This window comes from Choloepus didactylus, chromosome 6 (assembly GCF_015220235.1).
Source record: "Choloepus didactylus isolate mChoDid1 chromosome 6, mChoDid1.pri, whole genome shotgun sequence".
NCBI classification, from domain to species: domain Eukaryota; kingdom Metazoa; phylum Chordata; class Mammalia; order Pilosa; family Megalonychidae; genus Choloepus; species Choloepus didactylus.
The window spans coordinates 9,618,345-9,631,929 of NC_051312.1; the positions used below are offsets into that span (position 1 = coordinate 9,618,345).

Below are 13,585 nucleotides of genomic sequence, written 5' to 3' on the forward strand. Positions count from 1 at the left end.
TTAAGAAGCATATCAATAAATTGCAATGGATGGGCCTTGTTTGGATCCTTTTCAAAACAAACAAACTTTTAAAACGGTTGTGGATACTATAGAAAACTTGGACTCTGGTTGGGCATTTGCTGATAATAAGTGATTGTTATTAACAGTCTTTTAGTTGTGATAATAACATAGTGGTCTTTTTTTCCCCAAGAGTCCTGGGAAAAACTTCAAAAATAATTCCCAAGATGGAGATTTCAAGGGGAGTGGGTGGGGGTAAAAAGGTTAACAGGAAAGGCCACGAATTCCTAACTACTGTAGTTGGGTGATGGTTCAATGGAAATTCCTTATACTAGTCTCCCTACTCTTATATATATTTACGTTTTTATAACAAAAAGTTTTCTTTTTTTAAAGACAACTTAATGAGAGTAACAAGCCAAGCGATGAACTGGGAGACAATACTTGCAGCACAAACACCTGTCAAAGGCTCTGTTATATGTAAAGAACTACACATCGATATAAAAAGGCAATCTAATGGTAAAATGAGGCAAAGGCATAAACGGACATTCTACAAAAGAGGAAACACAAAGGGCTAACAAACATAAGAAAAGTATGGAAATGCAAATTAAGCTTGCACCCAGATTCCATTTTATATCCATTTGACTGATTACAATTAAGAAGTCTGACAATAAGTGTTGGAAACAGTTGAAGCAGGGGAGGTCTGGTATTACATTGCTATGGGGAGTGTAACTTGGCATCCCCATTTCAGCATTAGCTTGTAAAACTGACTATTTGCATATTCCTGGACTTTGTAAGTCACTTTTAGGTACACACTCAAGAGAAACCCTTGGGTACACAGATGACAGGAGGGGACATTCCCAGGAATTTTCTCAGCAGTGTTGTTTCTAACAGTAAAACACTGCAAACCTGGGTGCCCATCCTCAGGTGAACAGATTCATAAACTGGGGTATAGTTATGCAGTAGAATAGTGCACAGCAGTGAAAAGGGAAAGAGCTATGAAACAGATCTTAATCATACAATGTTGAGTGAAAAAAAGCAAATAACAAGGGATAACATATAATATGATACCTTCTTAAAAGTTCAAAAGTTAGCAAACCCAAACAATATACTGTAGACATGTATGAATAAATGGATGTTTTTTTCTTTAAAAACATAGTCAAGAGAATAATAAATACAGAATTCTGGACGGGGGTAAAGAAGGGATGAGCAGGTGAAGAGCAAGGGTTAGATGTAAGTCATACAGTTGCTGAGTGTATGTCTCTGAGCTCTGCAGTGAGTACACAGGATTTCACTGCACTATTTTTACAAGTGTAAACACATAAAAAGAAAATAAAAGAGATCACGTCTGAATCAATGATGATTGCATGGCATTAAGCAAAGATTATAATTCATCCATTCTTCAACCCGAACTCTGCCTCCACACAAAAAATTTAAAAAAAAAATTTTTTTTTTTTAATGAAGCAGACTTTTCTAATCAGGACCATAAGAGAAACCGAAATGAGTGGGAGGGATGGTAACTTCGTTTTCACTTTTCTCTTCCTGTTTTTTCAGAGCCTGGGAAAGCAAGTCAGAATTTCCAGTCTTCTTCAATTCCCAAATGATTCCCTAATTTAGAACGAATTCGGAGGAAATAAGTTTTTCTCCATCTGGAGAAGGCTCTGCCGCCTGCCGTGGAACATCCTAAACCTGGGACGGGATGCGGGGGAGCACCTAGGGTGGGGGGCGCTCCAGCCCCAGCCCCAGCCCCTCTCCCTCCCCGCACAGAGGCGTTTTGGGCCCTGGCTTGTTTGGGGGTGATGCCCGCGTTCGCTGATGGCTGAGGCGGCACCCTAAAGAAGCCCTGAGGAAGCCGGCAGGGGTGGGGGCGTGACCCTACGGGTCCGAGCGGTCCCTGGGGGTCCCGGACCTTCGGGCCGCCGAGATGAGGCTCCCCAGCTTTAGCCACGGGCGCCTCCTGCCCACCCATCGCCTCCGGGGCCCTTTAGCCGGAGAGGCGACGGGCCCTGGGCCAACTCGGCGCCGCCCGCCCGCGGGAACGGACGCGACCCTCTGAGCCTCGGTCGCCCCTTGTGCGCAGCGGGGTCCCCGCCCCGCCGCCCGGGGTCCACGAAACTCGGCGATCCGAGCCCGTCGGCTGGGGGAGCCCGGGCACTCTCTCTCCTTTGCCCCCGACTGCATCTGATAGGCACAGGAAATCAGCAGGTGCTTCTGAAGGTACAACCACCGAAAGGCACCTTCAGCGACTAGGAGGCCTGGCTCAAGTCTAGCCCCCCGCCTCTGCGGGCGGAGCAGGCCCGGGCCTTTCCCGGCGCGGGACGAGCGGCCGCGGCCCAGAGCCCTGGCTTCGCTCCAGACCGGGCGGAGTGACATCACCACACTCCTCCGAGCGGCGGAAGGGGGCCCGAAATCCCCTAAAAAACATAGTGAGTAATCGCCCGGCTGCCCCTCAGGCGGGGCCGGGACTCGGGAGCGAGCGGAGCAGCAGCACCAGTCCCGAGAGCGGCCTCCGCGCGGCCGCCCCTCGGCTCGCGGCCCAGGGCGGCGGCGCGCACGGCCTCCTCGCCCCCCAGGCGGCGCGCACTCGCTCCCGGCCCCCGCGCGGGGCGGCGGCGCCGAAACGCGCAGGCGCGGCCGGATTCCGGGCAGTGACGCGACGGCGGGCGCGCGCGGCGCATTTCCGCCTCTGGCGAATGGCTCGGCTGTAGCGCGCGCCGCGGGCCCAGCTGCGACCCCGGCCCCGCCCCCGGGACCCCGGCCATGGACGGTGAGGGCGCCCTCTGACCCCGCGGGGGGCCCGCGGCGGGAGCCCCCGCGCCGCCTTGCCCCCATTCCTGCGCCGGCGGGTGCTGCGCAGGGAGCGGCCCGGCCGGATGGTGGTGCGGGGCGGGGCGGATGCTGAGGGGCCTGACTCAGTTTCCCCTCTGGGTGGAGGGAGGGCTGACTTAGGTTCTGCCTTGGGTGGGGGTACGAGGTGAGCCCTGACACAGGTTCACCCAGGGTTCACTTCTGACTTAGCTTACCTGGTACAGGAGAATGTATCTGACTCAGTTTCCTCTTGGGATGGGCGGTGGGGGAGGTGCACCCCCCCCAAGTTTTCCTTATGAAAATAGAGAAGACCTTGACTCAGTTTCCCTTAGTCAAAGGAGGACACCATACCCAGTGTTCTCTCAAGAAACTGATGTTTCTGGAGCTCTTTTACACCACCCATTAGTCAGGCCCTGACTCAGTGTCCCTCCAAGGGAACCTGGTGAGGATGGGAAGTGGGCTTTGCTGACTCTTGTCTCCCTCGCCTTTCAGACCTGTTCCCCCTCATCTTCCCCTCAGGTAAGTGGTCCATCCTTCCTCAGTGGTTCCGGGGGGATCTCCCCAGGGTTAGGGGCAGTGGGGGCAGTGGCCTGCTGGGGGCTCACCTGTGTCTCCCCATCAGAGCCGGCCCAGGCCTCTGGCCCCTACGTGGAGATCATTGAGCAGCCCAAGCAGCGGGGCATGCGCTTCCGCTACAAGTGCGAGGGCCGCTCAGCAGGCAGTATCCCAGGCGAGAGGAGCACAGACACCACCAAGACGCATCCCACCATCAAGGTCAGCACCGGGCTACCGGCTCCCCAGGGTAGCGTGTGGGGGACAGGTTGGAGTGGGGTGGAGAGTGGGCTGTGGAAGCCCAGCAGGCCTGCTTTCAGGCCACTGTGCCTCTGTGTCTGGGAGGTGGGATTGGAATTCTTGGGCCTCTAGGATGCTCTCTGTACTTTGGACAGATCAATGGCTACACAGGGCCAGGGACTGTTCGCATCTCCCTGGTTACCAAGGACCCCCCTCACCGGCCTCACCCCCACGAGCTTGTGGGAAAGGACTGCAGGGATGGCTTCTATGAAGCTGAGCTCTGCCCAGACCGCTGCATCCACAGGTGAACCCCCCACAGGGCCTGGGAGTAGGGGGAGGATGGGAAGGTTGGGGGGGGGTGGATCTCGTGTAGCTGTAACTGTTACTTCTTTCTGTACTCAAAGCAGAATTCCTCTCTCCTTGCCCTGTCCCCAGTTCTGCAAAGCAAACTTGCTTTGTCTTGAAATTATGTTTGTGCAAAGCAGACTTGCTTTGTCTTGAAACTATGTTTGTGCATTCATTCTCTCTAGCAGATATGAGCTCCTTGGGATACAGATGGGGCCCTAATCACCTCGGAACCCCTAACCCCTGTGGCTGGAAGGGCCAGTCCCTCAGTATCACATTAATTGTGCTGAGAAAGAAAAACAATAAGCCAGCAGTCTCCCCTGGAGCTCACCAGTTTGGACAGAGCCAGGCCATTAATAAATATACAAATAAACAAACAAGATAATGTTAGAGAGTAATGATTTCAATGATGAAAATAAAACAAAGTAATTGGCTGTTTAGAATAACCCAGGACGGGGGAGGTGGTGGAGCTGGTTTCATTACTTTAGATCGGTAGGGCAGGGAAGTGCTCTCTCAGCTAAGACTTTGACGGTGAGGAAGAACAGAAGCAGGGAAAGAACATTCCAAGCAGAAAGAACAAATGCAAAGGCCTTAAGTGGGAGTGAGTCAAGTGTGTTTGGAGGAGCAGAAAAGGGGCCCTGTGGCTGAAGGAGGTTGGCAAGGCCCGGGTGCACAGGGGCTTGTCAGCTGAGGTTAGGAAGGTGGGTTTTACAGTGGCACGGTGGGGAGCCATTGGAGAGGGGGTAAGCACAGAGTGATGATCTGGTTGGGGGCTGGGGCTGGGGCTGGGGGGCAGACTGAATAAGGCAAGAAGGTCCAGACTCTGCTGGAGACAGCAGGACTGATGCTTGGGGGGCCTCAGCTTCCAGAACCTGGGGATCCAGTGTGTGAAGAAACGGGACCTGGAGCAGGCTATCACCCAGCGTATCCAGACCAACAATAACCCCTTCCAAGGTAAGCGGTGAGGGGGCGAAGGCCAAGGGCCTGCTTGGAGCACCCTCACCCCCTGTCACTCTCCTGAGGCTGCCTTCCCCGCCTCTCTCCCTCATTGGCCAAGACTCACAGGACACACAGGATGTGGCTTCCCATTCGGGCCCACTCCCATTTTACCACTGGGAACACTGAGAGCAGACCTGACATCCAGGGTCACAGGTGGAGCCAGTGATGGGTCTAGAACTTTCTCTTTCTGCTCCTCTATGATGTCAGTTTCCAATGCTGTCAGTCGGCCCTTCCAGCCCAGAGCTCCCTCCCCCCGGCCCTGTTCCCTGGCTCTCCTGGCTCTCCTGACTGTCTCCTTCTCCTGCAGTTCCCATAGAAGAGCAGCGTGGGGACTACGACCTGAACGCTGTGCGGCTCTGCTTCCAGGTGACAGTGCGGGACCCAGCAGGCAGGCCCCTCCGCCTGCCGCCCGTCCTCTCTCATCCCATCTTTGACAACCGTGAGTGGCCAGGGAGCTGTGGGCAAGGGAGACGGATGGGCCTGGGGAGGAGGAAGGGGGTTGGGGTGGGTGCAGCCAGGGAGGGGTCTCTGGCTTCCATCCATCATCCAGTGTATTTGTCATCTCTGTGCCCAGCTCAGGCTGGGAGACAAGGCAAAGGAGACCTGGAGCTGCCCTTGAGGGCAACATCCTGTGATGAGGGGGTAGCAGGGAAAGACCAGGCTTTGCCACCACTTAAGGGGATATATGTGTGTGGAGGGAGGGTTGGTGTTTGAGCAGGGCACCTCTGAAAAAACTGGCTAGGAGTGTGTGCCCTAAATAGTGCCAGAGATATCTTGCTATCGCTAACAAGATCATATTAGAGAGTAATATTTCCATTGGTGGAAGTGCAAAGGGAGTTCACAGATAAATTGGGCTGACACTGACCGATGGGAGTCTTTAATTAAGTACCTAGAGGATAGATGAAAATAAACGGCTCTGGAGCCCCAAGGATGGGAAAGCAGGATGAACTGGAGGTCAGGGATGGCCTTGTTGCCAAAGTGGGTATTTTCTGGGCCTTGAGTCAGGTGGAGAAAGAAGAGGCACTGGGAGACTGGTTCCCACTCGACCGTAAGCTCCATGAGGCAGAGACATTGAGGTTTTGTGCGTTGCTGTATTCTCCGTGCCTAGAACAGTGCTGGGCATGTCAGAATAGGTGCTAGTAGCTAAATAGCTGCCAAATTGGTTGGGGTGAGGAGCCGATGGGGACGGGCTGACCCTGGCTGCAGAGGTGTGGGCCACAAGCTCTGAGCAGCCCCTTGATTCAAGGCTGGGCAGTGAGGTTGTGTCCCCTGCAGGCCAGCCCGGGGACCTCTGGTGGTTCAGGGCTTCCTGTCTTATTCCTACACCCTCAGGTGCCCCCAACACTGCCGAGCTCAAGATCTGCCGAGTGAACCGAAACTCTGGGAGCTGCCTCGGAGGGGATGAGATCTTCCTGCTGTGTGACAAGGTGCAGAAAGGTACACAACACGGGGCAGGGCTGGGCTCTGGAGCAGGAGGTGAGGGGTGAGGCCTAGCAGAGATGGTAAGAGTCAGGGAACAGCTTTAATCCCCCTTCCCCCAGCACCTCAGGGGCTTCACGGGGGCACCAGGGAGATGCGTCTCAGGAGGCAGATGTCACCAGCTGGGGTGGGGGTGATGGGCTGTCTGTGGGTTCAGGCACGCCGCACCACTCTGCCCCATCTCCCGCAGAGGACATTGAGGTGTGTTTCACGGGACCCGGCTGGGAGGCCCGAGGCTCCTTTTCCCAAGCTGATGTGCACCGGCAAGTGGCCATCGTGTTCCGGACACCTCCCTATGCTGACCCCGGCCTGCAGGCCCCCGTGCGCGTCTCCATGCAGCTGCGGCGGCCTTCCGACCGGGAGCTCAGCGAGCCCATGGAATTCCAGTACTTGCCAGACACAGGTACGCAGCCAGGGAGGATAGCAGCCAGGCCAGTGGGCTCCTCCATGGGGATAGAGGCCAGGGCTGGATGTCTGAGGCTGTCATTGAGGACTACAAGCTGGGGTCAGGGCTTGGGATTTATGCAGGAAGTGTCATCTGTTTCTTGCCGTGTTGAATAATAACAATAGCCGAGACTTTTTGAGCTGCTATATGCCCAGCCCTATTCCAAGTCCTCCAGTGGATTAACCAATTTTGTTCTCTCAACAACCTTTTGCAGTAGGTGATATCATCTCCATCTTACAAAAAAGGAAGTCAAGACACACGGAGGTTGACTTGCCTGAGGTCAATGGCTAGTAAAAAGCAGAGCCAGCATTCAAACTCAGGCCATCTGGCTCTAGGGTCCCATCACCATGCTGTGTCCCCTGTAACTACCACACAGCCTTGATTGGCCAAGGCTTTCAGGCATCTGACCACGCTAGAAACAGCTGGAACAATCCTTTACTCAGAGCTCATCATCTCTCCTGTGGGGTTGTGTGTACTGAGAGCAACCTAATCAAGTTTGGAAGGCCAGGCAGCAAACCCCCTGAAACAGCCATTGATTCTTTCTGCAAATAATTATTGAGTGCCCTCTTGGTGCCCAGGGCCTGTGCCAGGTGTTGCAAATACCAAGATGAATAAGACATGGTCCCTGCCCTTCAGAAGCTCAGTCACATGAGGAAGCAGATCCTCGAGCCACAGAACAATAGGCGAAACAAGGAGGCCTGTGCAAAGTGCTGGGGAACAGAGAGGGAACAGAAGAGAGCTTTAGGAAGGAGGTGACATTTAAAGTGGAGAAAGACATGAGGAACCTTCTCCAGGCAGGTGGACCAGCATCTGGAAAAGTTGGGGCTTGGAAAATGCACAGTACATTCAGAGGCAGCTTTAAGGTGGGAGTCAACGCTAGGCAATGAGCAGCCCAGATAGACAGGGGCCTCAAATGTTAGGCTCAAGGCGTTCACCTGGGGTTTCTTCCCGAAGGCAGTGGAGAGCCATCGAAGGTTTACAAGCAGGGAAGTGACATGAGTGGATCAGCAAGCTCACTCTGGCAGCAGTGTGTCAGAGGATCAGAGACAGGGAGACTCGGGGTGGGGAGCCATTTTGGAAGATGTTGCAGGGGTCCAGGGACAGCAGATGCAGCATGAAGCTTGCAGGAGTGCAAAGCGAGGAAACCACAGCTACCACTTTCCTCCTCGGCTGCCCTGCCTCAGCCCCACCAGCCCCTGGCCTGTGTGTTAGCTGCTGCCTCTGCCTGGAAGGCTTGGCCCCCAGGTCTTGATGTGAGGAACTCAGGCCCGTCCTTCCCGGACCCCTCTAAATGAGCCTCCCCCATCCCACTGCCGGCTCTGCTTTGGCACCCTGTCTCCCTCCCTCCACGCTCCTGTTGCTTCTGGAGATTTCTGTGTTTGTGTATAAAGTGGTCTCCCGTCTCTCCCACTGAGATGTCAGCTCTTTGAGAGCAGAGGGACCTTGTCTGCTTACTCCCCAGTGGCTGGAATGAAGTCTGGGACATAGTAGGTGCTTGGTAAAGATGTGTTGAGTTAGCAAATGTGGAGAGAGTGAGGGGGAGATGCTGAGGATGAGTGCAAGGTCTCTAGCTTTGGTGAGAGGGCAGATGATGGTGAGGAAACAGGAGGAAGAAGGGCAGATGGATGGTGAGGAAACAGGAGGAAGAAGGATCAGGTTCTGAGGGAGATGATGAAGTTGGCTTTGGACTGATGGGATCGAAGGGTTTGGGGGATATCAAAGTGCTGCAGCAGCCAGAAAGACGGTTCTGAAAGCCCCCAAGTATCAAACCATCAAAAGTAAGAACAGGAGTCTCTTGAAGTCTGAAGCCTGGCATACCTCATCTGCCCCAGAGAGCAGAGTGGTTATGACCAGGCCTGCATGGAGGCTGGAGAGGCCGGGATGTGAGCTGGGCAGGTGAGAGAATGAGCTGGAAGCCAGGGCCTCGCTGCGATGGCTCCTGTTCCCCAGAGCCTGGCTCTATGACCTGGAGTCACCCATGTGGCCTTCACAGGAGCCGAGTCAGGCAGCAGAGGCCTTCTCAGAAAGCCATGGGCTTCCCAGAATTGCTGAGTATCACAGTGGCCTTCCCATTGCCTGGGGTGTGGGGGGGTGGGGTTGGAAGACAGTATGTCGGGAAGGCCTGGCCCATCACCTTCCTGCAGAGCTTTGAGAGCTTTGGGGGCCCTACTAAGAAGAGTGGGACCCACTTCTCCCCATTCCTTTCCCAGATGATCGTCACCGGATTGAGGAGAAACGCAAGAGGACATATGAAACCTTCAAGAGCATCATGAAAAAGAGTCCTTTCAATGGTAAGGCCGGGGTGAGGGCACGCTAGAGAGAAAGGTAGTGGGAATGGGAGAAGAGACCCTGGAGCTTGGTGGGAGGGGACCTCTAGAGGCTGAAAGCTGACCCAGCCCTTGTCCTGCAGGCCCCACTGATCCCCGGCCTCCACCCCGTCGCATTGCTGTGCCTTCTCGCAGTTCAGCTTCCATCTCCAAGCCAGGTAAGCTTTTCTTCTTGTCCGCTGCCAATTCAGATATGTTCAGCTTGGTTTAGATCCCTTCTGGGAGGGAGACAGAGGAATCAGCCACACCAGAAGGTGTTGTCTGAAGCCTGTCTTCTGTTGCACCCATGTTTCTCAGAGTGAGCCCTGGATTACTTTTCTCAGAGAAATCTAGGGTACGGGGAAGATGCAGATTCCTGGGCCCCTTTACAGGCCTACTGAATGAGAGCCTTTGGAAGTGTGGCCCAGGAACTAGCAACTTCTCAGGGATGCTAATGCACACTGAGGTCTTGGTTCCCAGAAGTATAAAAAAAAAAAAATTCTCTGCCTACACTCTTATTTAATTAGGGAACCAAAAAAATATCACCTCTAAAGTAGCAAACTATATGTGCTTGTGGGTGGCTCAAAAAAGAATGACAAAGTGCCGTGCTCCAGGCCGCCACTCTCTGTGTGGTCCTTGGGCTCATCCTTTCTCGGGACTTGGTTTGGCAGCTGTAAAATGAGGAGGTTATGGTAAGAGAGCTTCATGGGCTGGAGTAGTCAGGGAGGGCTCCAAGGAGGTAGGGCTAGAACTGGACCCTACCGGCTGGGTCACATTGGGTAAGAGGAAGGAGCTGGTTGCTGTCAGTGACTCCCTAGGGTGGGGGTTGAGCCCAAGCACTACTGAGAGGGGTGGGGGGTGAGGAGGATGGGTGGTCTCTGGTGTTTCTCTGACCCTTGCCTTTCTGCCTCTCTCCTCCAGTCCCCCAGCCCTACCCCTTTACGCCACCCCTCAGCACCATCAACATTGAGGAGTTTTCCCCCATGGTCTTCCCTTCCGGGCAGATCCCAAACCAAGCCCCTGCCCAAGTCCTGCCCCCGGCCCTGGCCCCAGCCCCAGCCCCTGCCCCAGCCATCGCACCAGCTCTGCCCCAGGCCCCAGTGCTGCTCCCGCCTGCCCCCAAGGCCACCCAGGCTGGGGAAGGGACACTGACGGAGGCCCTGCTGCAGCTGCAGTTCGATACTGATGAAGACCTGGGGGCCCTGCTCGGCAACAACACAGACCCAGCCGTGTTCACGGACCTGGCATCCGTCGACAACTCTGAGTTTCAGCAGTTGCTGAACCAGGGTATGTCCATGGCCCCCCACACAGCTGAGCCCATGCTGATGGAGTACCCTGAGGCTATAACCCGCCTGGTGACAGGGTCGCAGAGGCCCCCTGACCCAGCTCCCAACCCCATGGGAGCCTCGGGGCTCCCCAACGGCCTCCTCTCAGGGGATGAAGACTTCTCTTCCATTGCGGACATGGACTTCTCAGCTCTTCTCAGTCAGATCAGCTCCTAAGGGCTGGGGGGTGGTGACACCTGCCTTGCCCAGAGCACTGGGGCTGCAGGGGATTGAACCCCTCCCATAGCACTTATGGATTCCAGGGGTGCCCCACCTTCTTTAGGTGATGTCGTCCTCAAAAGAGGAGCACATTTTATTCATTTATTGGCAGTATCTGTATCTTTCTTTTCGGAGGTGCTTAAGCAGAAGCATTAACTTCTCTGGAGAGGGGGGAGCTGGGAGGCTCAAACTCTTTCTTCCTTGACCCTGATGTTCAGCTCCCTTTTCTCAGTAAGGAACTCTGGGGGCTCCCCTCCCTACCCTCCAGCTTCTAGTACTCTCCTAGAAAGAAGGACAGGCTGGAGCTATGGCCTTTGGGGCCACTAAGCCTTATTATCAAGTGTCTTCCTCCAATCATGAATCCATTTACACCTCGAGCCAAAATAATGCTCCTGTTACCAGCCCCTCTGTGACCCTGGCATTGTCCTTGTGCCTACCACCAGCATTTGAGAGGCTGCTCTTCCTGCCCTGCAGAGGTCCCTGCCAGCTCTGTTGTTCACCTGCAGCTGAAGGGAGCTTGTAGGACAGCACTGGCCCTCTCCAGGATCCAGAGGAGCTTTGGTCTGAGATTTCCCTGTTCCCACTTTTCTCAAGTGCCTTAGTAGTGGGACAAGTAGTTTGGAGAATGGGGGGAGGGCAGGCTGATAGCTGTCCCGTCAAGAGGCACGGTTTTTACTGAAGCATCAAAACAGTTGGACTCTTGCTCTTTATACTCTGAACTAATAAATGTGTTGCCAAGCTGGCCAGAGATCTGCCTTCTTTCAGCAATCACTGAGCACACACAGAATTTACTGGTCACCTCACCATTGGTGATAGAGTTGGGTGAATATGCAGTCATCTGGGCGCTTACGATCTGAAGGTGACCTTGGAAAGCCCAAAGCCCTCCTTACTGTCCAGTGGAGGAAAGCAGGCACTTAGGTAGGGGTCCCAGTGTAGTGAGAGTCCACCAGGGCCCACTGGCTCTGGGGATGAAGTTTCAGGAAAGGCTTCACAGAGGCACGTTAGCTCCAGGCTTGATTAGAACAGAGTGGATCGCAGAGAAGTGAGCCTGCCTTTGGAGGTGGGGGTATGGGAGAGGCTGTTGGGAAGGGGACGCTGGGGAACAGAGTGGATCGCAGAGAAGTGAGCCTGCCTTTGGAGGTGGGGGTATGGGAGAGGCTGTTGGGAAGGGGACGCTGGGGCCAGGCCATAAGATAAGGAACACTGGGCTGAGGTTTGGACTTTTATCTTTTGGGTAGCCAGGGGAGATGCCAGGTGTCTGTGCCTGCCCCATCTAGGCTTTGACACCCTATTTTGGAAAGAGCGAAAAAGTCTCAGGCCGCAGCCCCGAGAGGCCTAAACAAAAGCCAGGCCACAGCTCATGGGGCAAGAATTCGACCTGTTTCCGGTTTGGCCCGGCGCACGCGCACAAGGGCGAGGTCGGCGAAAGGCCGTGGCTGGCTAGGCCCCGCCTCCTCGGGTGCGCATGCGCAGGGATGGCATTCACGGGCGGGAGGCTTCGCAATGCCTGGGGCGGAGCCTGGAGCAAGGGCGGACCGCTGTGGGACTTGGAGCAAGGGCGGGCCAGTCCCTGGAAGGGCCGAGCTGTGTTTCCGCGCGCCAGGCTGATCCCGAACTGGAGGCGCGAGGTCAGGACCCGGGAGAACCGGCCTGGGAGCCCCTGGGGAAGGCGGGGCCGGGCGGGGCCCGAGGAGCGACCCTAAAGGGCGAGGAGGCTCCTTACCGGGAGGAGCAGGCGGCAGAGCGGCCGCGGTGCGCCCAGCCTGCGCTTCAGAGGGGAACGAGTGGGCCCAGGTCCTCCAGCCCAGGCCGCCCCTCACTCCTCTTGGATTTGCCCGTGTCCTGCAGTGACCCCCGTGGCCCCCGGAAGCCCTCTCAAGCTCCTTCCCACACTCCCTGAGTGAGCTCAGTGTGCTCGTGGCTCACCAGTCCCAAATCCTTGTTTCCAGCTGAGACCTCTGTCCACCGCCCGCCAGCCCACTGGACAACTCCACTGACGTCTCTCGGGCCTCTCAAATTCACCCTGTTACAAGTGATCTGTGCCATCCCCAGCACCCCTCTCCTCCTCCCTCCCTGCCTCAGCTGTGGCCCTGCCACTCTCCAGGGCTCCAGCCAGAAACCCTATGGATGCCGCCTCTTCTCCCCTAGCTTCTTGCACCCCATCCCTAACCAGGTCCTGGCAAACCTGTCAACTTCCCCCCATATCCACCACCATCACCTGGTTTTAAGTTACTCCCACCACTTCCCACCCAGGCTGCTGCTACAGCTTCCTTCCTGGCTCCCTTCTTTCCCTGCAACCAAAGGGCCCTGACACTCAAATCTCACCCCCTCACTCCTTTTGAACATCTTTCAGTCACATGATCAGATCCCAATCTGCTGCAGGCACACACCCAGAGTAACCGGAGCCCTCCACACTGCCCATGAGGGCTGCTCACTGAAGTCGCCACCAGGGAAACCCAGACACAGGGTTGACTGCTAGTCCAGGAGCCCTAGTGCACCCTTCAGAGCCCATTCTGATCCAGCTCCAGCCTCCTTGATCCTGGGTGCCTCTGTGCACCCTGATCCCAGTCCAACAGACACCCCCACACATGCCTGGTCCTACCTGGGATAACTTTGCTTTCACTGCTGATGAACTCCTACTCAACCTTCAAAACCCCTCCATGCTGCTGTCCTGATCTGCTGATACTGACTATGAATCTAACCCATCATGCTAGAGTGGACCCAGGGCCTGGGTCGCAGCAGTGTGAGCCTTGGTCAGCCTGGCAAAGAGGCTGAACTCAACATGTGATGCCAGGAAGTCAGTGCCTTCTCTGGGCCTCGGAAACAGAGGGTCTGGATGATGTCCAAGCTGGGAAAGGCACAGCTTGGTGAGG

The 13,585-nt window shown here is 55.4% G+C and overlaps 1 protein-coding gene across 1 annotated transcript; it reads left to right on the forward strand.

Annotated features, from left to right (window-relative positions):
• The first annotated feature begins 2,635 nt into the window (after window positions 1-2,635).
• On the forward strand, window positions 2,636-11,458 carry RELA (RELA proto-oncogene, NF-kB subunit). Its single transcript, XM_037840330.1, has 11 exons — window positions 2,636-2,761; window positions 3,295-3,321; window positions 3,425-3,576; window positions 3,750-3,898; window positions 4,802-4,893; window positions 5,246-5,377; window positions 6,271-6,375; window positions 6,608-6,820; window positions 9,073-9,153; window positions 9,273-9,347; window positions 10,090-11,458. Exons 1-11 carry the CDS (start codon window positions 2,755-2,757, stop codon window positions 10,668-10,670), a joined length of 1,614 nt encoding a protein of 537 aa, XP_037696258.1. The 5' UTR covers window positions 2,636-2,754; the 3' UTR covers window positions 10,671-11,458.
• Window positions 11,459-13,585: the final 2,127 nt, after the last annotated feature.

Bases quoted from the DNA above. Each gene is read 5' to 3' on its own strand.
- RELA (XM_037840330.1), top strand. The intron at 3,577-3,749 runs GTCAGCACCGGG...TACTTTGGACAG, and splicing joins AGACGCATCCCACCATCAAG to ATCAATGGCTACACAGGGCC. The intron at 4,894-5,245 runs GTAAGCGGTGAG...CTTCTCCTGCAG, and splicing joins CAACAATAACCCCTTCCAAG to TTCCCATAGAAGAGCAGCGT.